General features: G+C 45.4%; 1 protein-coding gene across 4 annotated transcripts in view; it reads right to left on the bottom strand.

Annotated features, from left to right (window-relative positions):
* The window catches only part of LOC127584237 (STAM-binding protein-like), a 77,241-nt gene that overhangs the window by 32,033 nt on the left and 18,880 nt on the right, over positions 1–26,328 (bottom strand). For all 4 annotated transcript variants that reach the window (XM_052040867.1, XM_052040870.1, XM_052040871.1 and 1 more), the window contains 4 exons: positions 26,179–26,274; positions 22,085–22,433; positions 10,809–10,933; positions 7,277–7,414 (listed from right to left, as the gene is read on the bottom strand). In XM_052040867.1, the coding sequence (XP_051896827.1) occupies positions 7,277–7,414; positions 10,809–10,933; positions 22,085–22,433; positions 26,179–26,274 (708 nt within the window). The remainder of the gene's footprint in view (positions 1–7,276; positions 7,415–10,808; positions 10,934–22,084; positions 22,434–26,178; positions 26,275–26,328) is intronic.

Here is a 26,328-nt window from a genome sequence, read left to right as displayed (position 1 = left end):
ACAACAGAGGTCCCAGCACTGATCCTTGTGGAACACCGCTGGTCACAGACCACCATGGTTTATCAGAAGAACGTAGACTAATTGTTTCATTCTAAGTATTTAATCTCAGCAGCATAGATACAGAAAACCACATCTGGAGGTGAGAGAAGTAATCATATGCCAAGGACTCAGTAATCGGACATGTAACAGACTCATGTTTACATCAAGCTGTGTTGCTCCTCAGTAAGGGCTAGATTCTGTAACCTTGAGCAACTGATGCAGAGAGTCATACAGCAGGGAAACAAACCATTCAGCACAACTGGTGCATGCCGACCAAGATTCCAATCTGAGCTGGTCCCATCTGAAGGCTGACTGTGATGCTTTCTCTGGTAAGTGACCTTCTGCATAGTCAAGGCAACATGATTTTTTAAAAAGTAAACAAAAATAATGCATTTGCCCCCATTTGATCCTGAAGTCACCAACCTTATTTTGAGAGACCTGTAGGTTCCTTGAGTACTGGCTCCAATACCCAGGACCATCCCATATTACACAGGAATCTCTGTACCTGAAAGGAATTGCCTGCTTGGTAGAAAATTGATACATTACATCAATTTTCTTGTAAAACTAGCAGAGACTGTGGTGGACAGGGTGGGAAGCCCAGCATAGTCAGTGGCATCATTGCTCAGTTTACCCAGATTGCTCAGTGCTGTGGGGATATTGCTGAAGGCTCAAGGGAAGATTGCAACCCTCCCTATTTTGTTCCCAGGTCTTAAAGTCCATCAGGTAACAGACTTGTGAACTCCAGGGGTGAAGGAGATGGCACCTGACATTGGAGCAGTGAAGGGCCAGCCTGTGTGCCAAGGTCCCAGCCAGAGGAACTCCCTTGTTTGCATTAAAAGAGCTCTTTGAAATTGCAGTTAGAGAGCTGGTACACATTTAGATATTCATTTGCTACTGACATGTACATTGAAACACAGTGAAATGTGTCTTTTTGCGTTACTGAGAATGTGCTGGGGCCAGCCCACAAGTGTCGCCGCTCTTCTGGCACCAACATAGCATGACCACAGCTTCCGAACCCATACGTCTTTGGAATGTGGGAGGAAACCGGAGCACCCAGAGGAAACCCACGCAGACATGGGGAGAACGTACAAACTCCTTACAGACAGCTGCTGGAATTGAACCTGAGTCGCTGGCGCTGTAATAGCGTCACATTAATCTCTACACTACCGTGCCACCCACTTAAAGGCAGTAAGATTCCTTACCATCCCCGTCCCACCTTCCTCCCAGATTTTACTCCTTTTAGAGACAGACATGTCGACATTCTCAGATATCAGTGATACTCTGAAGATCTGTGGACTGGTCCGTCCACATTAGGGGAATGCTAGTTTTTTCAAAAATAAAACTCAACTTTTATGTACTTTTGCCCCTGAGTAGCAATGGATTTGCTTTTAGAACTTAAAAGGCCAAATTTCAGAAACATGGAGCTGGCATTACTGTGGTATATTTTGTTCCTCCATTACTCAAGATCATCTCATACAATGTCCACAAGTACTAGAGACAGGTTGGCCCAAAGAGCCTGTACTGCTCCTAAATTCTTATGCTACCACCAGTGCCTTGTGTCTTGCCCTGCCAAAAACCCCAGCCCACAACCTATCCCTTGTTGTGGGGATCAAATGTGATCTGACACCTGACCCATGGGAATTCTTCATGTAAACCCGAACAGTAAGCACCAGCAGAATTATTTCACGTCAAGAATTTCACCTGCTGAGTATTTTCTGCATTTTCTATTTCAATGGCAAGACTTTTATTCAAATTATCTGTTTTCAGGATGTGACTAACAGTGGTAAGACCAGCATTTATTGATCACCACAATAATGTGATCACCGGTAAGACCAGCATTTATTGCCCATCTCATCCCCGGGTCCAGTCTTCACCATTCATAGAACACTACAGCACAGAAAACAAGCCATTCGGCCCCTCTAGTCTGTGCTGAAACTTTATTCCGCTGGTCCCATTTACCTGCACCTAGTCCATAACCCTTCAGACCTCTCCCGTCCATGTATCCAATTTATTCTTAAAACTTAAGAGTAAGCCCACATTTACTACGTCAGATGGCAGCCCGTTCCACACTCCTACCACTTTCTGAGTGAAGAAGTTCCCCCTAATGTTCCCCCTAAACCTTTCCCCTTTTACCCTAAAGCCATGTCCTCTCGTACTTATCTCTCCTAATCTAGGTGGAAAGAGCCTACTGGCATTAACTCTGTCTATACCCCTCATAATTTTGTAAACCTCTATCAAATCTCCCCTCATTCTTCTATGCTCCAAGGAATAAAGTCCTAACCTGTTCAATCTTTCCCTGTAACTCAACTCCTGAAGACCCGGCAACACACTAGTGCAGAGAAGATTTAGTCTTTCAATCTTACTGATATCCTACCTACAGTTAGGAGACCAGAACTGCACACAACACTCCAAATTTGGCCTCACCAATGTCTCATACAGCCTGACCATAACATCCCAACTCGTATACTCAATACTTTAATTTATGAATGCCAGGATGCCAAAAGCCTTCTTTACAACCCCGTCTACCTGCGACACCACTTTCAGGGAATTATGTATCTGAACTCCCAGATCCATTTGTTCCTCCGCACTCCTCAGTGCCCTACCATTTACTGTGCACGTCCTACCTTGATTCGTGCAGAGACAGACCAGTTGGGGATCATGGAGTCAGAGTTAAACAGCACAGAACCAGGCCCTTCGCCCAACTCGTCCATGCCAACTAACCTGCCTACCTAAGCTCATCCCGTTTGCCTGCATTTGGCCCATATCCCACTAAACCTTTCCTATCCATGTATCTGTGCAAATGCCTTTTAAACATGTAATTGCACCTGCCTCTACCACCTCCTCTGGCAGCTCGTTCCAGTTATCCACCACCCCGTGTGAAAATGTTGCCTCCAAGATCCCCTTTAATCTTTCCCCTCTCACCTTAAACCTACACCCTCTAGTTTTAGACTGCCCTACCCTGGGGAAAAGACAGTGACCATCACCTTATTTATGCCCCTCATGATTTTATAAACCTCAATAAGATCACTCTTCAGCCTCCTATATCCCAGCCTGTCCAGTCTCTCCTTATAACTCAAGCCCTCCAGTCCTGGTAACATTCTCATGAATCTTTTATAGAACACAGAACAGTCCAGCACAGCACAGGAACAGGCCCTTCAGCCCTTGATGTTGTTCCAAACTAATTAAAATAATGATGCCTAATCACACTAATGCCATCTGCACCCTTTCCAAATTTAATGACATCCTTCCTATCGCCAGGCAACCAGAACGGCACACAATACTCCAAGTGCAGTCTCACCAACATCTTGTACAGTGGTAACGTAACATCCCAACTCCTGTACTCAATACTCTGACCAATGAAGGCAAGTTGCCAAAAGCCTTCACCACCCTGTCTCCACTTTCAGGGAACTAGGTAACTGTACCCCTAGGTGTCTCTATTCAACAACACTCCCCAGAACCCAACTACTTACTGTGCAAGTCCTGCCTTGGTTTAACTTACCGAAGAGCAACACTTTGCACTTGTCTGGGTTAAATTACATCTGCCATTCTTTGGCCCAGTTCTCCACTTGCTCTCGACCCCGTTGTAATCTTAGATTACCCTCTTCACTGTCCACTATACCACCAATATTTAGGACTGATTCAGCACTCCACTCAAAGGATTCATGACCAGCTCAAACATTCATTCTACCCTTCAACTCTAGAAGTTAAATACTGCAGTTTCTGGAAATCTGAAATACTGCAAATATCAGTATCTGGAAAGAGAGAAACAGAGTTCATTTCTGAGTATCTCCAGCATTTTATGTTCATAGAATCATAGAACAGTACAGCACAATACAGGCCCTTCGGCCCACAATGTTGTGCCGACCTTTAAACCTCGCCCAAGACTATCTAACCCCTTCCTCCCACATATCCCTCTATTTTAAATTCCTCCATATGCTTATCTAGCAATCTCTTGAATTTGACCAATGTACCTGCCTCCACCACCGCCCCAGGCAGCGCATTCCGTACCCCAACCACCCTCTGGGTAAAAAACCCGCCTCTGATATCTCCCTTGAACTTCCCACCCATTACTTTAAGGCCATGCCCTCTTGTATTGAGCATTGGTGCCCTGGGAAAGAGGCGCTGGTTGTCTACTCTATTCCCCTTAATATTTTGTACACTTCTACCATGTCTCCCCTCATCCTCCTCCTCTCCAAAGAGTAAAGCCCTAGCTCCCTTAGTCTCTCCTCATAATCCATACTCTCTAAATCAGGCAGCATCCTGGTAAACCTCCCTCTGCACCCTTTCCAACGCTTCCACATCCTTCCTATAATGAGGCGACCAGAACTGGACACACTACTCCAAGTGTGGCCTAACCAGAGTTTTGTAGAGCTGCAGCTCTTAAACTCGATCCCATGACTTATGAAAGCTAACATCCCATATGCTTTCTTAACTACCCTATCCACCTGTGAGGCAACTTTCAGGGATCTGTGGATATGAACCCCCAGATCCCCCTGCTCCTCCATACCTGCCATTAACTTTGTACTCCACCTTGGAGTTTGTCTTTCCAAAGTGTACCACCTCACACTTCTCTGGATTGAACTCCATCTGCCACTTCTCAGCCCAGCTCTGCATCCTATCAATTTTCCTCTGCAATCTTCAACAGTCCTCCACACTATCCACAACACCACCAACCTTTGTGTCATCTGCAAACTTGCCAACCCACCCTTCTACCCACTTATCCAAGTTATTAATAAAAAAAGTCACAAAATGTAGAGGTCCCAGAACTGATCCTTGTGGGACACCACTAGTCGTAGCCCTCCAATCCGAAAGCACTCCCTCCACCACAACCCTCTGCTTTCTACAGGCAAGCCAATTCTGATTCCACATGGCCAAGCCTCCCTGGATCCCATGCCCTTTGACCATCTGAAGAAGCCTCCTATGTGGAACCTTGTCAAATGCCTTACTAAAATCCATGTAGACCACATCTACTGCACTACCCTCATCAATCTGCCTGGTCACCTCCTCAAAGAACCCTGTCAGGCTTGTGAGACATGATCTGCCCTTCACAAAACCATGTTGGCTGTCCCGGATCAGACCATGATTCCGTAAATACCCATAGATCCTATCTCTAAGAATCCTTTCCAACAGCTTGCCCACCACAGACACAAGGCTCACTGGTCTATAATTCCCTGGACTATCCCTACTACCTTTTTTGAATAAGGGGACAACATTTGCCACCCTCCAATCCTCCAGTACCATTCCCGTGGACAACAAGGACTCAAAGATCCTAGCCAACGGTTCAGCAATCTCCTCCCTCGCCTTGCGGAGCAGTCTGGGGAATATTCCGTCAGGCCCCGGGGACTTATCTGTCCTAATATTTTCTAACAGCTCCAACACATCCTCTCTCTTGATATCTACATACTCTAGAACATTACCCTTACCAACACTGTCCTTAGTGTCATCAAGGTCCCTCTCCTTGGTGAATACTGAAGAGAAGTATTCATTGAGGACCTCACCCACTTCCACAGCTTCCAGGCACATCTTCCCACCTTTGTCTCTAATCGGTTCTACCTTTACTCTCGTCATCCTTCTGCTCTTCACACAAGTGAAAAAAAGCCTTAGGATTTTCCTTAACCCTACTCGCCAAGGCCTTTTCACGTCCCCTTCTTGCTCTCGTCAGCCTCTTCTTAAGTTCCTTCCTTGCTACCCTATATTCCTCAAGAGACCTATCTGATCCTTGCTTCCTTAACCTTATGTATGCTGCCTTCTTCCTCCTAACTAGTTGTTCCACCTCTCTTGTCACCCATGGTTCCTTCATCCTGCCATTCCTTCTCTGCCTCACCAGGACAATTTTATCCCTAACATCCTGCAAGAGATCCCTGAACAACGACCACATCCCCATAGTACATTTCCCTTCAAAAATGTCATCCCAATTTACACTCCCAAGTTCTAGCCTTATAGCCTCATAATTTGCCCTTCCCCAATTAAATATCTTCTTGTCCTCTTTGCTCCTATCTTTGTCCACGACAATACTAAAGGTTAGAGAGCAGTGGTCACTGTCCCCCAAATGCTCTCCCACTGAGAGATCTGTCACCTGACCCAGTTCATTACCTAATACTAGATCTAATTTGGCATTCCCTCCAGTCGGCCTGTCAACATACTGTGTCAGGAATCCATCCTGGACACACTTAACAAACTCCACCCCATCTAAACCTTTGGTTCTAAGCAGGTGCCAATCAATATTTGGGAAGTTGAAGTCTCCCATGATAACAACCCTGTTATTCTTGCACCTTTCCAAAATCTGCCTCCCAATCTGCTCCTCAGTATCCTTGCTGCTACCAGGGGGCCTATAGAATACTCCCAGTAGAGTAACTGCTCCTTTCTTGTTCCTAACTTCCACCCATACTGACTCTAGAGAGGATCCTTCTACATTATCCACCCCTTCTGCAGCTGTAATAGTATCCCCGACCAGTAACGCCACCCCTCCTCCTTTTCTCCCCCCCTCCCTATCCCTTTTAAAACACTGAAATCCAGGAATATTCAGTATCCATTCCTGCCTTGGTGACAGCAGACCACATCTACTGTAAACATCTCTCTGCAAGAGCCACAATATCATAGTTCCATGTATTTATCCAAGCTCTCAGTTCATCTCCCTTATTCCTGATACTTCTTGCATTTAAGTAAATACACTGCAGCCCATCCACCTTTCTACTTTTATACCCTATACTCTGCTTCTCCTTCCTCAAAGCCTCTCTGCCTGTTACATCTGACTTTACTCCATGCACTTCTTCCACTGACCTACCCCTCCAGTTCCCATCCCCTCGCAAACTAGTTTAAACCCTCCCGAACCACACTAGCTAACCTGCCTGCAAGGATATTGGTCCCCCTTGAGTTCAGGTGTAACCCATCCATTCTGTCTAGGTCCCACCTTCCCCAGAAGAGATCCCAATGATCCAAAAATCTAAAACCTTGCCCCCTGCACCAACTCCTCAGCCACTCATTCATCTGCCATCTCCTCCTATTCTTACCTTCACTATCATGTGGCACTGGCAGCAATCCTGACATTGCTACCCTTGAGGTCCTGTCCTTCAGCCTTCTGCCCAGCTCCCTAAACTCGCTCTGCAGGACCTCATCCCTCTTTCTCCCTATGTCGTTGGTACCAACATGAACTATGACTTCTATTAGTTAACCTAGCATAAATCAGGGATAATTCCATTGCTCGAACAGTTTAAGGGTACAGAACAACCCAACTTACATGTATCCAGCCCAAAGTTATCAAGTCATTGTGATCTTGAATAAGGAATAGTTCCTCTTCACTCTCTGTGTTACAGTAATCGGGACCCGCGTTCTGTTTGGGTACGATCACGTGGGTTATGGTAAACTCATTCTGCAGCTGGAGGGGGAATAAAGAGATCAGGATTTAAGAACATAACATAAAAATGAAGCAGTAGGCTTTGTGACCTCTCATGCCTGCTCTGATATTCGATCATATTATGGCTGACGATTTTAGAAAACACCATGTCACTTTCCTGTGTCAATCTAGTCCCTCAATTCCCTTAAGACCAAAATAGACAATCAATAGACTTATTGACCTCTACCCTGAATACACCCAGTAACTCAGCCTCCACGACCCTCTCGGTAGAGAATGCAAAAATTCACTAACCTCAACTCAATCTTAGATACCCAATTTATTTTTAAATTTGTGACCCCTGCTTTCAGTATCCCAGTGAGGGGAACGATCATTCTTACACCTACCCACTCAGGCCCCAAAAGAATTTAAATCGGTTTCAATTAGGTCAGTTCTAAACATAGAACAGTACAAGCACAGGAACAGACCCTTCGGCTCACCACATCTGCTGGCCACAATGCCAATCCAGACTAATCCCATCTGCCTGCACGTAGTCCGTATCCATCCATTCCCTACCTGTTCATGTGCCTGTCAAAATGACTTAAAGGTTGCTATTGTATCTTTGTCACGACTTCACCTGCCAATACGTTCCAGGCACCCACCAGTCTCTGTGTAAAAGAACTTGCCTCACAAATCTCCTTTAAACTTTTCCCTCTCACCTTAACACTTCCCTCAAGTATTTTACATTTCCATCCTGGGAAAAAGACCAACTGCCCACCCTAGCTATGCTTCTCATAATTCTATGTACTTCTATTAGCTCACCTCTGAAGGTCCAGTGAAAACGGTCCAAACGGTCCAGCCTCCCCTTAAATACTCTCTAATCCAGGTAACTTCCTGGTGAACCTCTTCTGCACCCTCTCAAGTTCAAGTTTATTGTCATGGGCTACACACTCAGGGTAGAGATGCCATGAAAGTGAGCTTTTTGCAGAAGCAGCACGGTACATTACAAACAAATTAACATAAACTTAAATCAACATAAATTATATACGATTTATACGACAAAATATAAACATAATGGCATTAGAACAAGTTGAGGGAGAGCAAAAAGAAATATAGTCCAAGGTAGAATTAAGGCTGTACAGATTAGTTCAAGAACTTGATGGTAGTGGAGAAGTTGTTGCTGAACATTGAGGTGTGGGTCTTCAGGATCCTGTGCCTCCTGCCTGATGGCAGCAAGAAGAGGGCATGGTGCAGATGGTGGGGGTCCTTAATGATGGATGTCGCCTTCCTGAGACATTGCCTCACGTAGATGTACTCGATGGTGTGGAGAGCTGTACCCACAATGGACCTGGCTGACTCCACCACTCTCTGGAGCCATGTGTTCCTGTGCGATGGAGTTTCCACGGCAGGCTGTAATGCAACCAGTCAGAATGCTTTCTGCTGTACATCTGTAGAAGTCTGTCAGAGACTTTGATGACATGCCAAATCTCCTTAAACTTCTAAGTAGAGATGCTGGCATGCCTTCTTCACGGTTGCATTTGTGCTGGGCCCAGATGGTTGACACCTACGAACTTGAAGCTGACCCTTCAATGAGTACTGGTGCGTGTTTGCCTGACTTCCCCTTCCTAAAGTCCACAGTTCCTTGGTTTAGCTGATGTTGAATGCAAGGTTGTTATTACGATGCCACTCAACCAGCTGACTGTCTCACTCCTGTATGCCTTCTTGTCACCATCCGTGATTCTGCCAATGGCAGTGGTGTCAGTGAATTTGTAGATGGCGCTGGAGTTATGCTTAGCCAGAGAGTCGCAAGTACACAGAGTACAGCATGCAGCCCTGAGGTGTGCCTGTGTTGGTCACTGAGGAGGAGATGAGGTTTCCGAACCGTACTGATTGTAGTCTCCCAGTGAGGAAGTCGAGGATCCAAATGCAGAGGCCCAGGTCTTGGAGCTTGACAACAAGTTTTGAAGGGATAATGGCGTTGAACACCAAGCCGTAGTGGATGTAAAACAGCCTGAGGTATTTGTTGCAGTTGTCCTGGTGGTCCAGAGCAGTGTGGAGAGCCAGTGAAAATAGTGTCTGCTGTAGATCCTCTCCAAAGCTTCAACATCCTTCTTGTAACACTGTGACCAGAACTGCACACAATATTCCAAATGTGGCCTAACCAAAGTATTATACAGCTGCAAAATGACTTCCCAACTTCCCGTAAGTTCTATGACTTCCATTATTTTGATTATATTAAGTCCCCTATAACCACCACTGTTTGGAGAGTGGGGTGTGGGGGTAGGGGGTTGTCCTACAGACAACTGCTGGTGCTAAATATGACACATATGGTACCAACTGCCTGGTTCAGTTTCAGACTGTTGCCAGGCAAAGAGATGGTAAGTCAGTTGAGAACACAGCCTGACCAACAACACTGATTTCAGGCTTTGCAGTGTCTAATTGGAAGAAATTTCTGTTCATTCAGTACTGACATTGGACAAGAAGTCCAACAACTCAGGAAGGGTCAAGAGAAATGAGAGCACTATAGATTTAGGTACCAAGAGGATACACGTGACAGTGCATTCTGTTAATGCTGGTGCCGTGTACTACCTCGACGTACTGAGGCGATGAAATGATGTGTATGGATGAGATGCAAAGCAGTTTTTCACTGTACCTCAGTACATGTGCCAATAATAAACCAACTACCAACAGTCTTATCATGCTCCTGAGTTATCCCTTGTTGGTGGCAGAACAGCTCTCGTTCCCAATATGCAAAAACACGCAATGGACAAGAGTGGCAAATGCAGTGTTCCTGAGTGGAAAATCTGGGCTGAGGAACCTTCCAGTGGAAGCTGAGGAAGCAGGAAAACCTCACCAGGTAGGAAGCAGGCAATGCTCAATGAGTTACTTGAAATGAACAAGGGCAGAGGGTGAGGGGAGGGGGTGGTGGAGAGAATGAGACTGGGACTCCCAAAGGTTTGGGGAAGACATGGCGTTAGAGTTCTCATAGGGTGTGGTGCTCTGAGGATGTAGATGTGTTTCAATTCCATCTCTCAGGGAAGGGTGGTGGGTGAGCTCAAGTGAACTATGGACAGATGACAATCACTGAGTGTGAGATGGAGTAGTGGGAAGTGGTGTTAGATTTCAGTGGACTGCTCCAACACCTTCCCAACATTGACAAAAGTTTAGAGAAAGCAGGTACTGAACTAGTGCTATTGCAATCTAATGAAAGAATAGCAACTAACAGAAGAGCCCAAGAGTCACACCAGTGTCTAACCAGGTGATTTCAAAATATAAAGCTTAATCAATAATTAATTGAGCTCCCAGTAACACCCTGACATAATCATGAATATCTGGTTGTTCCCAGTTCTGAATAGGTATTCACACTGAACACCTCAGGCCTGCTTGGCAACCAAGAAATGAGAACTCATCCTGTTAGTGATTCACATTTTGCCCTTACCAATTTTCCACAGAGTATCCCACAGGTTTCCACTCCTTGGGCTGTATTGGCCTCAGCGAGCTGGAGAAACTGCTGACACAGGCCTTTAGAAACTACTACATTACGGAGTTTGTCTGCAGAAAAATCTGGAACAGAGAACAAAAAAAAACCATGTGCACACAGCAAGCATCCGAGTTACATGTGCCTGAACACTTATACTGGTATATAAAATTAGAGCCATAGAGTTATACAGCATGGAAACAGGCCATTTGGCCCAACTTGTCCATGCTGACCAAGATGTCTATCCAAGCTAGCCCCACATGCCTACATTTGGCCCGTATCCCTCTAAACCCTTCCTACTCATGTACCTATCCAAATGTCTTCTAAACATTGTAATTGTACCTGCCTCTGGCAGCTCGTTCTACATACCCACCGCCCTGGGTGTGAAAAACTTACTGCTCAGGTCCCCTTCAATCTTTCCCCCTCACCTTAAACTATGTCCTATAGTTTTAGACTCCCCCGTCCTGGGAAAAAGATTCTGACCATCCACCTTATCTGTGCCCCTCATGATAAATTATAAGAGGCACTGAAAGGGTAGATAGCTACTGGCTATCTATTTCCCATGTCCTGTGTTCTAAGAACAATAACCTCCTCATCAACAGTAGCTGCTGGTGTTGGCTGTACATCTCCTCACAGACCTCAGAAAGCAAGACAGGATATGTCAAATAAAAATTGATCTTTGCCATATTTTCTTCTTTCAAATCAGCACCAGAAAATGGAAAGGTAAAGAAACTGAAACTACTCATTTTCAAATAATAAATGTGCTGCTTAAAACGCACAGGAAGGACGTCAGCTGTTCTGCTCCAAGTATCGTTACTGATGGTTATAACTTGACTCAAGCCTCCTCGCGCCTCACACTGTCAGCGTGATATTCCAATTCTTTACTCTCATTTCACCACTTCCCGTAACTGCATCCACACTATTTGATGATGACACAAGACCGCTAGGACAGCAAGCGGTGAAGAGGCCATGAAGGAGTCTACAATGGGGATGCAGATAGGTTGAATTGGTGGCCAAAGATCTGGCAAATAGATTATAATGTGGGGAAAATGCAAAACTGTCCACATTGGCAGCAAAAATAAAAAATGCACATGATCTAAATGGCGAGAGATTGCAGAGTTGTGAGATGTAGAGGGGCTGGGATGTCTTAATGTACAGCTTCAAAGAACTAATATGCAAGCACAGTAACTAATTAGGAAAATTAATATTGTTATTGTTTATTGCTGGAGGAATTAAATACAAAATTAGAAATGGCATGCTTCAGTTACATTGGGCACGGGTGAAACCTCATCGAGTACTAATATGCAGAACTAGTTTCCTTATTTAAGAAAGGATGTTACTGTATCAGGCACAGATCAAAGGTTTACTAGGCCAGTACCTGGAATGGTAGTTTGTCTAACAAGGAAAGATTGGACAGGCTGGGTTTGCATCCAGTGGAACCTTGAAGACTGAATGGGAATTGAAATGCAAGATCCCGAGGTTTGATGAGGAAAGGATGTGTCTTCTTGTGGGAAAATCTGGAGCTGGGTGTTAACTGTTCAAAAATAAGGAGTCACCCATTTAAAACAAAGGAGAACCATTTTTCTCTCAGATGGCTCTGATCTTTGGAATACTGTTTCCATTGTCCTTTCGGGAAGAAAGTATTTGAATATTGTTAAGGAGGAGGTTGATGAGCATGTGGGTGAAAAGTTACCGTGGGTAGACAGGAATGTGAAGCTGAAGTTATAATCAGAGCTTTCATGATCCTATTAAATAGCCAAATGCTCTACTCTTGCTCCCAGTTTTTATGCCCATTATCTTCACACACTTGTGTGGGGAGTTTTCTTAAGTTGCCAATTAGAACAGGGCGTGATAAATAGAAGTAACAGACTATACACATACAGCCTGCCTCCTCTTTAAATAGGTGATGGCTAGGCCTCTATAACAAGTGTACCTTGAAAAGCAAAAACTGCCGATGCTAGAAATATAAAATAAAAACAGAAAATGCTGGAAATAGTCAGCAGGTCAGGCTGCATCTGTGAGAAGAGAGATACAGTTAACATTTTAGGTCAAAGACCCTTCTTCAGAACTGGGAAGGAAACAAAAGCTTGTTAAGCTGCACGAGAGGTGCTGTTGGGGGTGGGGTGGGGGGGGGGGGGGGGGGGGGAGGTTTCAGATGGGGTAGAGCCAGAGTGACTACGGGGATAAGCTGTAAACAGGAGTATCTGGCCAGTGTGTGAATGGGAACGGTTGGAGAGTGAGAACAGACAAACAATCGTAGACAAGACAATGTGGCAGTTGCAAATTGCAGAGCTGGAAGACATGTCCGGCAGATTACGCTGGGTACGTCCTCCTCCCCCAGAGAGAGGAAAGAAAAGCCGATGTTACAGATGAATGAATAATACAGAGAAAACAGGTAACCTGAAGTTATATAAGTCCAGAAGGCTGCAAGGTGCCCAGACGGAAGATGAGGTGCTGTTCCTCAAGCATGCATAAGGCACACTCTAACAGTGCTGGAGGCCACAGGCAGAGGTCAGAGTGGCGAAGAATTAAAGTGGTGTGTTACAGGAAGCTCAGCATTTCCCAGACACACTGAATGCAGGTGTTCCACAAAGTGCTCACCCAATCTGTGTTTGGTTTCTCCAATGTGGAGACAACCGCACTGTGAACTCCAAATGCAATACTCAAGACAGGAAGTGCAAGTGAATCGCTGCTGACATGGAAAGACTCCTTGGGTCCCTGGATAGTGAAAAGGGAAGAGGTTAAAGGACAGGTGTTGAATCGCCTGCAGTTGCACGAAAAAGCCTTCAGATGGAGAGTGATTGGTGAGGACAGAGGAACAGACCAGAGAATCATGAGGGGAGTGATCTCTTCAAAATGCTCGGTAGGAAGCAGAGTGTGTGTCTGCTGGTGGAATCTTGTTGCAAAGGATGATCTTTAAATGTGGGAACTCTACACCCTTGTCTGTCTGGAGGAGAGGGGGTGAAAGTGGAGGCATGGGAAATGGATGAGATGTGGTCAAGAGCTTTGTTAACGATGGAAGAGGGGTCTCACTCCCTCAACTCTCTCTGGTACATCAATGACTGCATTAGTACTGCTTCCTGTGTTCATGCAGAACTCGACAATTTAGTTACTTTTGCTACCAGTTTCCACCCTGCTTTATCTCACAAACAAAACCTCGGATCAGGAAGAAGAAAGACATTTTAGAGGCACCTGTACGATAAATCTCATTATTGGAGCAACTATGACTGAGATGGAGGAACTGGGAGAATGGAACAGAGTCCTTACTGGAGGCAAGTTGGGATATAGCCAAGAGAGCTGTGGTAGTTGTAATGGATGCTGGTAGCTAGCCTATCTCCTGAGATCCAGAAAAGGGAAGGGCAGAGTCAGATTGGCCTTGGGAAGGTGAGAACAGGGTGGAAATTGTCAGCAAAAGTTATGAAATAGTCAAGTTCTGCATGAAAACAGGAAGCAGCACCAATCCGGAGAAGTGTGAGGTCGAACACTTTGGAAGGACAAACTCCAAGGCGGAGTACGAGGTAAATTGCAGGATTCTGGGCAGTGTAGAGGAGCAGAGGGATCTGGGGGTTCATATCCACAGATCACTGAAAGTCGGGATAGGGTAGTTAAGAAAGCTTATGGGATGTTAGCTTTCATAAGTCGGGGGATCAAGTTTAAGAGCCGCACAGTGATGATGCAGCTTTACAAAACTCTGGTTAGGCCACAGAGTACTGTGTCCAGTTCTGGTCACCTCATTATAGGAAGGATGTGGAGGCGTTGCAAAGGGTGCAGAGGAGATTTACCAGGATGCTGCCTGGATTAGAGAGTATGGATTATGAGGAGAGACTAAAGGAGCTAGGGCTGTTCTCATTGGAGAGGAGGAGGATGAGGGGAGACATGATAGAGGTATACAAGATATTGAGAGGAATAGATAGAGTGGACAGCCAGCGCCTCTTTCCCAGGGCACTAACACTCAAAACAAGAGGACATGGCTTTAAGGTAATGGGTGGGAAGTTCAAGGGAGATGTCAGAGGGAGGTTTTTCACCCAGAGGGTGGTTGGTGCGTGGAATGCGCTGCCTGGGGTGGTGGTGGATACATTGGACAAGTTCAAAAGATTGTTAGATAAGCATATGGAGAAATTTAAGTTAGAGGGATATGTGGGAGGAAGGGGTTAGATAGCCTTAGGTGTGGTTTGAAGGTTGGCACAACATGGTGGGCCGAAGGGCCTGTATTGTTCTATGGTTCTATACAATTACTGAAGTACCAGAGAAAATGGAGGCAATGGGCCCAGGTAGTACTGAAATACAGATCGACCCCACATATCCCACAGAAAGACAGGCATGGCTGGGGCCCTCCCAGTGCCCACAGCTACACCATTGATCTGGAGAAAGTGAATGGAGTTGAAGGAGAAGATGTCCAATGTGACAACAAATTCAGCCAGGCCAGTGAGTGTGTTGGTGGAGGGGAACTGGTTGGGCTTTAGAGACGATAAAGACCAGGAAACACAGGAGCAGAATTAGGCCATTCAGCCCATCAGGTCTGCTCCGCTATTCAATCATGGCTGATTTGTTTTTCCCTCTCAACCCCATTCTCCTGCCTTCTCCCCGTAACCTTTGACGCCCTCACTGATCAAGAACCCATCAACCTCCACTTTAAATATACCCAATGACTTGGCCTCCACAGCTGTCTACGGCAATAAATTCCACAGATTCACCACCCTCTGGATATAGAAGTTCCTCCTCATCTCAGTTCTCAGGGGATGTCCTTCTATTCTGAGGCTGTGCCCTCCGGTCCTAGACCCTCCCACTACTGGAAAAATCCTCTCCACATCCTCTCTATCCAGGCCTTAATATTCAGTAGGTTTCAATGAGATCACCCCCTCATTCTTCTAAACTCCAGCAAGTACTGGCCCAGAGTCATCAAATGCTCCTTATACATTAACCCTTTCATCCCCAGGATTATTCTTGTAAACCTCCTCTGGACCCTCTCCATTGCCAGCATATCCTACCTTAGATATGGGGCCCAAAACTGCTCACAATACTCCAAATGTGGTCTGACCAACACCTTATAAAGCTTCAGCATTACATGCTTGCTTTTGTATTCTAGTCCTCCCAAATAAATGCTACCATTGCATAAGCCTTCTTTACTACCAACTCAACCTGCAAGTTAACATTTGGGGAATCCTGCTCTCGGACTCAAAGGCTCTTTGCACCTCCAATTTCTGAATTCTCTCCCCATTTAGAAAACAGTCTACGCCTTTATCCCTTCCACTAAAGTGCATGACCATACACTTCCCTACACTGTATTCCATCTGCCACTTCTTTGCCCATTCTCCTAACCTGTCCAAGTCCTTCTGCAGACTCCCTGCTTCCTTAACACTACCTCCCCCTCCACCTATCTTTGTATCATCCACAAACTTGGCCACGAAGCCATCAATTCTGTCATCCAGATCAATAACATATAACGTGAAAAGTAGCAGACCCAACAGTGAACCTGGGGAACACCAGTAGTCACCAGCAGCCAATCAGAAAAGGTCCCCTTTATTCCCACTCTTTGCCTTCTGCCAGTCAGCCAATCTTCTATCCATGCTAGTACCTTTCCTGTAATACCGTGGTCTCCTATCTTGTTTAGCAGCCTCACGTGCGGCACCTTGTCAAGGGCCTTCTGAAAATCCAAGTAAACAACATCCACCGACTGTCCTTTGTCTATCCTGCCTGTTACTTCCGCAAAGAATTCCAACAGATTTGTTAGGCAAAAAACCCTTAAGGAAACCATGCTGACTTCGGCGTATTTTATCATGTGCTCCCAAGTACCTCGAAACCTCATCCTTAACAATGGACTCTAACATCTTACCAACCATTGAAGTCAGGCCAACTGGCCTATAATTTCCTGTCATCTGCCTCCCTTCCTTCTTAAAGAGCGGAGTGACATTTGCGGTTTTCCAAAACCATTCCTGAATCTAGTGATTCTTGAAAGATCACTACTAGTGCCTCCACAATGTCTTCAGCTACCTCTTTCAGAACCCTGGGGTATAGTCCATCCAGTCCAGGTGACTTATCCACCTTTAGAACTTTCAGCTTCCCAAGCACCTTCTCAGTAATAGCGACTACACTCACTTCTGTCCCTGACTCTCTCGAATTTTGGCATATTGCTGGTGTCTTCCACAGTGAAGACTGATGCAAAATACTTATTCAGTTCATCCTCCATTTCTTTGCTCCCCATTACTACCCCTCCAGTGTCACTTTCCAGCAGTCCAACATCCACTCATCTCTCTTCTACCTGAAAAAACTTTTGGTGTCCTCTTTTATATTATTGGCTAACTTACAGTCATATTTCATCTTTCCTCCCCTTATTGCTTTTTTAGTTGCCTTCTGTTGGTTTTTAACAGCTTCCCAATCCTCGAGCTTCCTGCTAATTTTTGCAATATTATATGCCCTCTTTTGCTTTTATGCTGTCTCTGACTTCCCTTGTCAGCCACGGTTGCCTCATCCTCCCTTTAGAATGCTTCTTCTTTGGGATGAACCGATCCTGCGTCTTCCAAATTACTCGCTGAAACTCCTGCCGTTGCTGCTCCACTGTCATCCCTGCTAGTGTCCCCTTCCCATCAACGTTGGCCAGCTCCTCTCTCACGCCTCTGTAGTTACCTTAACTCAACTGTAATACCAATACATCCGATTTTAGCTCCTCCCTTTCAAACTACAGGGTGAATTCTATCATATTATGATCACTGCCTCCTAAGGGTTCCTTTACCTTAAACTCCCTAATCAAATCTGGTTCATTGCACAACACAAAATCCAGAATTGCCTTTTCTCTAGTGAGCTCAGCCACAAGTTGCTCTAAAAAGCCATCTCAAAAGCATTCTACAAATTCCTTCTCTTGGGATCCACTGCCAACTACATTTTCCCAGTCTACCTGCATATTGAAGTCCCCCATGACCACCGTTACATTGGCTTTCTTACATGCCTTTTTTGTTAGTCTCCTGTTGTAAGTTGTACCCTTCGTCCTGGCTACTATTCGGAGGTCTGAATGTAACTCCCATGAGGGAGCTTTTACCCTTGCAGTTTCTTAACTCTACCCACAAAGATTCTACATCTTCTGATCCTATGCCACTTCTTGCAAAGGACTGGATTTCATTGTTTAACCAAGAGGCCACCCCTACCCTCTGCCCACCTGCCTGTCTTTTCAATGGGATGTGTGTCCTCAGATGTTTAGCTCCCAGCCGTGATCTTCTTTAAACCACGACTCTGACGCCCACAACATCGTACCTGCTAACTTCTAACTGCACCATAAGCTCATCTACTTCGTTTCGTATACTGCATGCATTCCAAGGAAGAAGCAGAGGGTCCACAGACCATCCTGATGTGGGATGGAAGTGCAGAGGGATTGTATGTTGGGATCAGGGAATTGGAAACTGTCCAAGTGACAGAGGATATCCAAGTGGGAGCAGACTGCACCATAGAGTCATATAGCACGGAAACAGGTCCTTTGTCCCAACTCACCCATCTAAGTTAGTGCCACTTTCCCGTTTGGCCCAACCCTCAACGTTTCCTATCCATGTACCTGTCTAAATGTCTTTTAAATGTTCTTATTGTACCTGCCTAACTACTTTCTCTGGCAGCTCGTTCCATACGCACATCACAAGCAGAGAAAGGATAGAGAACTTTTTAGAGCAACTTGTGATGGAGCTCAGTAGGGAAAAGGCGAGGAGGAAATACGTTTGGTGAGGCGAGAGCAGGCTGCAACAATGGGTCTGCCAGTGCAGTCCTGCCTGCTTGTGGATTTGGGGCAATGGAAGCAGGCTGTGCAGGGCTGGTAAACTACAAGGCTGGAAGCTGTGGGGGGGGTCCTCCTCTTCATCATAGCAGCCTCCACATTCTCTGCAATTTCTGCCACCTTCAAAGAGATTTCATCACCAGACATATCGATCCCTCTCCTCCCCTTTTAGCGTTTCACAGAAACCGCTCCTTTCATAAGTCCCTGGCCCACTCTTCCATTCCCACCAACCACCCTCTCCCCTCCTCTTACAGGACTTGCCCTGGAAGCAACTGCAGGCAATGCAACACTTCTCCTTTCACCTTTTTCTCTTTCCACCTCCATGGACCCAAACAGTCTTTTCCGGTGAAGCAACAATTCATTTCTACTTCCAGCATTCAGTGGTTACCCAATCTTCATGGAGAAACCATGAAGAAAGGGTAACTGCTCTGTGGAGCAGTTGCATTCAGTCCCCAGGGGCAACCCTGAGCTTCCTGTTGTCTGCCACTTTTAATTCTCCAGCCCACTCTGACCTCCCTGTCTTTGGTCTCCTGAACTGAATGAGCCGAATGCAAGCTTGAGGAACAGCACCTCATCTTCCGTCTGGACACCTTGCAGCCTTCTGGACTTGACATTGAATTCGACATCTTCAGGTAACTTGTTTTCCTTGTTTGTATCACTCATCCATCTGTAACATTGGCTCTTCCTTTCTCTCTCTGGGAGAGGAAGACGTACCAAGCGTAATCTACTGGACGAGTCTTCCTGCTCTGCAGTTCATGACTCCCATGTTCTTTCGTCTGTGTTCTCATTCTCTAACTGTTCCCATTCACTCACTGACCAGATACCCATTTACAGCTCATCCCCCATGGTCACCCTGGCTTCATCCTAACAGAGACATCCCACTCCCCATGGTCACCCTGACAGAAAAGCTCGAGCTCCCGCTCCTCCGCCCTTCCTGCAGCTCAATCGATTTCCTTTGTCAGAACTGAGAAAGAGACAAAGTGTCTGTGCCTGAAATGTTAACTGTTTCTCTTCCCACAGATGAAGCCTGACCTGCTGAGTGTTTCCAGCATTTTGTTTTTATATTAATATTTCAGGTCAATGACCTTTCATCAGAATCAGGAAATTTAAGAAAGCAGGCCAATTTTGAGCTGTAGAGAAGGCGGAGGGGTTAGGAGAACAGGAAACAGAACAAATGTCATCTGTGATAGCATGGTCACAAAGATAGATAACTCAGGTTGGCTCAGAGAGGAGGCTGAAGATTTCCTTCTCATTTTAACAGTCATTTCCCACTATTTAGACCATCTACAGATTAGTTGCATCATCCAACACTAATTTTCATCATCCGTTTCCTCTTGGTACTGCCAACAGTCCTCAGGTCACAAAAACACTTTCTCCTTGCCACTGAGACTTGAGGGAAGTTGCCCTAAACAGCCTAAAAACCTGTCGCCCACAGCTTAAAAAAAAAACCCAAATGGATAACAGCAACTACATTTCGCAGACCCTTCACCATGAGATAATGTCACCTAATCTTAGAGTCTTGAGAAATCAACCACCTGTCCTGCCAGTTCGTCTCAAAATCTAGTACGTCTCAACAAGATGCCTCGGAGTTTACAAATCTCCACTCAGTGTAATCCATTGGATTTGTTTATTCTTATAATACTAACTTATCCTCATAGAACAGTACAGCACAATACAGGCCCTTTGGCCCACAATGTTGTGCCGACCTTTAAACCTCACCTAAGACTATCTAACCCCTTCCTCCCACATATCCCTCTGTTTTAAATTCCTACATATGCTTATCTAGTAATCTCTTGAATTTGACCAATGTACCTGCCTCCACCACCGCCCCAGGCAGCGCATTCCATGCACCAACCACTCTCTGGGTAAAAGACCTCCCTCTGATATCTCCCTTCTACTTCCCACCCAATACCTTAAAGCCATGCCCTCTTGTATTGAGCATTGGTGCCCTGGGAAAGAGGCGCTGGCTGTCCACTCTATCTATTCCTCTTAATATTTTGTACACCTCTATCATGTCTCCCCTCATCCTCCTTCTCCCCAATGAGTAAAGCCCTAGCTCCCTTAGTCTCTCCTCATAATCCATACTCTCTAAATCAGGCAGCATCCTGGTAAATCTCCTCTGCACCCTTTCCAATGCTTCCACATCCTTCCTATAATGAGGCGACCAGAACTGGACACAGTACTCCAAGTGTGGTCGAACCAGAGTTTTGCAGAGCTGCATCATTAGCTTGCGGTTCTTAAACTCGATCCCTCAACTTATGAAAGCTAACACCCCATAAGTTTTCTTAATTACCTTATCCACCTGTGAGGCAACTTTCAGGGATCTGTGGATATGGACCCCCAGATCCCTCTGCTCCTCCACACTACCCAGAATCCTGCCATTAACTTTTTACTCTACCTTGGAGTTTGTCCTTCCAAAGTGTACCACCTCACACTTCTCCAGATTGAACTCCATCTGCCACTTCTCAGCCCAGCTCTTCATCCTATCAATGTCCCTCGGCAATCTTCGACAATTCTCTACACCATCCACAACACCACCAACCTTTGTGTCGTCTGCAAACTTGCCAACCCACCCTTCTACCCCCTCATCCAAGTCATTAATGAAAAAAAAATCACAAAAAGCAGAGATCCCAGAACCGATCCTTGTGGGACACTGCTAGTCACAGCCCTCCAATCTGAATGCACTCCCTCCACCACAACCCTCTGCTTTCTGCAGGCAAGCCAATTCTGAATCCACACGGCAAGCTTCTCTGGATCCTATGCCCTCTGACCTTCTGAAGAAGCCTACCATGTGGAACCTCGTCAAATGCCTTACTAAGATCCATGTAGACCACATCTACTGCACTACCCTCATCAGTCTGCCTTGCCACCTCCTCAAAGAACCCTATCAGGTTTCTGAGACACGATCTGCCCTTCACAAAGCCATGCTGGCTGTCCCTGATCAGACCATGATTCTCTAAATGCCCATAGATCCTATCTCTAAGAATCCTTTCCAACGGCTTGCCCACCACAGATGTAAGGCTCACTGGTCTATGGTCCACTGGTAAGGTCATGGTCACAAAAAGAATAATAAGTGGGACTGGGCCACACAGGAGCCCGTTCCACCATTCACAAAGTTTGTGTATGATTCTGTAGCTCCTCCACCTTCCCATCCTGCCCACAGGATCCTCTGAGTGTCCAAAAATCTATCAATCTCAACCTTGAATAAACGTAACCACTGAGCATCCACAGCCTGAGGCTAAGAACACCTCTGGATGGGCTTCACCACCAACCTTTCAGTTAATACCCGAAACACTAACCCACTGCTCCATATAGGAAAGGGAACTACCTCCCTGTCCTCCCCTACCAAAGATGTCTATTAGATTGCCTCTTCTAAGGAGAGATAAATGCTTCAGCCTGTTCCTCTCCTGTTACTTACTGAACAAACCAAGAAAACCACTGTTAAAGATCTCTAGATGTAGGTGTGAATAAGATCAGGCCTCACTGTTCCAGTTGGTTCCAAAGGTCGTGGGCTTTGTTGAACGATCTACGGCAGGTGGGTCAGCATTTGGAACACTTGCAGCAGGCCACAGTGGGCTACCAGCATTCGGTGGTCTCTGAATGCCAGGGATGAGGGGGCAGTCCTTTGATGTGGGAGGATTTTCTGGTTTTGCATATTCTTCCAGCACTTCCAATCGTTCCTTCTCTAGCTGTTTCCGCCGGATCATCTCTTCAAAGGCACGGAACTGCTCCTGTTCTACTTGCTGCTGTCGCATTCTTGCCACCCTCTGCTTTTCATCTTCGACCTGTTGCTGCCGGGCCAGCTCCTGTGCAAGCTCCTCCGCGGCCCTCTGCTGTAAAATGCAAGCCTGATGTTACCAATAAATGCAGCCTGTCACCTGTAGTACACGCCACTGAAAAGTGGCTGCCATGCCTATCTACCTTACAATGACCATTTCTAAAGGTACTCAATTGAAGCAAAACACTTGGGACATTCTCAAGGTTGGACAAAGCAAGATAGAACAAAGTTAGTTGGCTCTCTTTCACTGCAGGTGGCTCTATTGTCAGAAAAATGTAATCGGTTGGCAATTTGAAAACTTCCCTCAGCATTTAACTGCTATTGCTATCGACCCAAGGAGCAAGTTAGAGCACCCCATTAGCTTGGAAGATGAGCCAGACTTGAGGAATCAAAAAAAAATCAAATAAAAATCACCTGGCCCCCACTTGACTGTGAGAATTCAATGTGACATCAGCAGTGGTAATGCAGGTTCCTGTAACAATGGAGAGCACTGTCCTGCATACAGTCAGTAACCAGTCCCCAGGATACCAACACCCAATTTACGGACACTCTTACATACCAGTGAGCTCTCAAACATTATTAAATTCAGAAATCCAATGGACGTACATACACATGGCAGTACTAGTTTCCTCTCGCTCTTCACTTTTGGTTCTTTCTTATTGGTCTAAATTTTACAAATTGGGGTTGCATTGATTTTGATGTCATTTGTGGGGGATTATTAGTCGTGGAACATCTTCAGGAGTTATGGAATGGGGGAGCAGCAAGCTTATTCAAAAGAGAACCATTCTTAAAAACACTGTTTACAATGTAACATCCCCGCAGTAATCAGATCCCATTGTCTCTCAAGAACACAGGCTGTCAGCTTCACTCACAAGGCCACATAGGAGATTTGCTTTGGAAACTGATAAGGCAATTGATACTTGTGCAACTTATTAAACAAAGTAACATCCACTATAAGGCCATGGAAACCAGCCATTGAGCATGGGACATCCTGATTCTGTACCACTGTAACTAGGCAGGGGGAAGACAATAAATAATTGTTCATGTTAATTAGCCCTCACTGAGTTCTGGGAAGGCATTAAGTGGCCATTTCCTGTATTAATGCAGTGTTAAATACATATCCCTGCCACTTAATACACAATTTAGGACATGGCTATTTTGTCAATTAACATTTTGTCTGTTTCTATATCCAGGGAGCCATCCCTCAACACTGTAACAAAAGAGGTACATTTTGGGTGTTTGGGGTTTTGCACTCAGAACCCCTCAGACCAGCCACTTGAATATTCAAAAGGATCCTGTTAGTTAGGATGTGCTCCCATTGCAAATATGTAATTCTGCAAAGTTACCTATCCACACTTTAAATAGGTAATTATAACCACTGAAACTACACTTAACTCTTATTGTAATTTTTCTGTTTGAAAACTATAAAACCTCGCAGAAGGGCCTGTTCCTGTGCTGTACTGTTCTATGCAAGTCATCTGTGTGTGATGCAGGCTCAGTTTCACTCTCTCCAATAGTACAACTGGACCACTTATGTTCAGCCCTGCTATAAATATTACCTGTATTATCATGCTTTAACTGCACCTATTAACCCATTTGACTGGACAACCTCCACAGATCACCCCCAAGACGACTGGCTTCACCCCACCACAGACAGTGCCTTTGGGCGATCCACCACCTTCACTGCAAGTTGAAAATAACTTTCCCAGTTCTAATAAAGGATCTTCAACATGAAATGTTAACCATTTCTCTTTCCACAGATACTTCCTGGTCTGCTGAGTGTTTCCAGTATTCTCTCTTTCCTTTCGGCTTCTCTACATAGAAGTGCCCGCTGCAGAAACCCAGCCTCCCCATGGAACAGGACAGCACAAGAACAGGCCCTTCGGCCCTCCACACTCGTGCCAACCGTGATGCCAATCTAAGCTGATACCATCTGCCTGCACATGGTCCATATCCCTCCATTCCCATCCCCCCCAGTTCATGTGTCTGTCTAAATGCCTCTTAAATGTTGCTCTCGTATCTGCTTCCAGCACGTCCCCTGGCAGCACATCCCAGGCATCCGCCACTCTGTGCAAATCTCCTTTAAACTTCCCCCCCCTCACCTTAAAGCTATGCCCTCTAGTATTTGATATTTCCATCTGGGAAAAAGATTCTACCTACCCTTTCTACGCCTTCATAATTTTATACACCTCTATCAGTTCACCTCTCAGCCTCTGATGCTCCAGAGAAAATATTCCAAGTTTGTCGAATTCCTCCTTATAGTAAATACCCTCCAATTCAAGCAGCATCCTGGTGAATCTCTTCTGCACTCTCTCCAAAGCCTCCACATCCTTCCTGTAGTATGGCAATCAGAAATACATACAATACTCCAAATCTGCCCTAACTAATTTTATACAGTTACAAGATGACTTCCCAGTTTTTGTAATCAATGACATGACTGATGAAGGCAAGCGTGCCGTACACCTTTATCACCCTATTTACTTGTGTTGCCACTTTCAGGGAGCTGAAGACTTGCACCCGAGATCCCTCTGAACATCAGTGCTCTTAAGGGTCCTGCCATGTACTGTGTACTTTCCCCTTGCATTTAACATCCAAAGTGCAACACTTCACGCTTGTCCAGATTAACCTCCAGCTGTCATTTCTCTACTCAAATTTCCAACTGATCTATATACCAGTTTATCATAGAACAGTACAAAACAGGAACAAGCCCTTTGACCCACAATGTTGTGTCGAGCTAAACTAGTAATCAACTAATCTCTTCTGCCTATGGAATGTCCGTATCCCTCCATTTCCTGCACATTCATGTGCCTATCTAAGAGCATCTTGAATGCCCCTATTGTATTTGCCTCCACTACCAACCCTGGCAGCGCATTCCAGGCACCCACCACTCCGTTAAAAGAAAACTTGCTCCGCACATCTCCTTTGAACTTACCCCCTCTCACCCTTAATACAGGCCCTCTGGTATCAGACATTTTGACGCTGGGAAAAAGTATCCTTTGACATCCTTCTCATTATCCACAACCCCAACAATTTTCGTGGTGTCTGCAAACTTACTAATCAGACCACCTACATTTCTATCCAAATCTTTATTATATACATTACAAACAACAGAGCTCCCAGCACGGATTCTTGCAGAACACTATTGGTCATATATGTCCAGTCAGAAAACACTCTTCCACCACTACCCTCTCTCTGGCCACATAGATTTTGGATCCAATTTACCGACTCACTATGGATCCCATGTGCCCTAACCTCTGGATCAACCTACTATGAGAGACCTTGTCAAATGTAGACAACATCCACTGCCCTACCCTCATCACTCATCTTAGTTTCCTCCTGAAAAAACTCAAATCAAATTTGAGAGACAAGACAAAGCCATTCTGACATTCCATGCTTTTCCAAATGCAAAGAAATCCTATACCTAAGAATCTTCTCCAATACTTTCCCTATCACTGATGTTAGGCTTACTGGCCTATAATTTCCTGGTTTGTCCCTGTTGCTCTTCTTAAACAAAGGAACAATGATTATTTTCCAGTCTTCTGGGACCATGTTTGTGGTTAAAGAGGGTCAAAGGATCTCTCTCAAGGCCCCAGCAATCTTCTTCCTTGCTTCCCTCAGCAGCCTGGGATAGATTCCATCAGGTCCTGGGGACTTATTCACCTTAATATTCTACAAGACATCCAACGCTGCCTCCTTCTTAATATCAATATGAGGAAGACAACTTCACTGACCAAAGCAAAGGCCAAGACAGATGCCAGTGGCTTGTGAAACAAAGCAGCAACTTGTGCTGAGCCACTTACCTGTTGCTCCTGGAACTCTGCATACTCGATCCCGTACCTCCTCAGGAGCTCACTCTTCAACTGCTCAGCCTTCGGAAATGCAATCTCTTTTAGTTTCTACCACACACAGGAAAAGGTAAGCAAGATTCTGATGTTACTCAACTTGGCTTT

Source organism: Pristis pectinata, chromosome 29 (genome assembly GCF_009764475.1).
Source record: "Pristis pectinata isolate sPriPec2 chromosome 29, sPriPec2.1.pri, whole genome shotgun sequence".
NCBI lineage: Eukaryota > Metazoa > Chordata > Chondrichthyes > Rhinopristiformes > Pristidae > Pristis > Pristis pectinata.
This window is presented reverse-complemented; position numbering and strand designations above follow the sequence as displayed.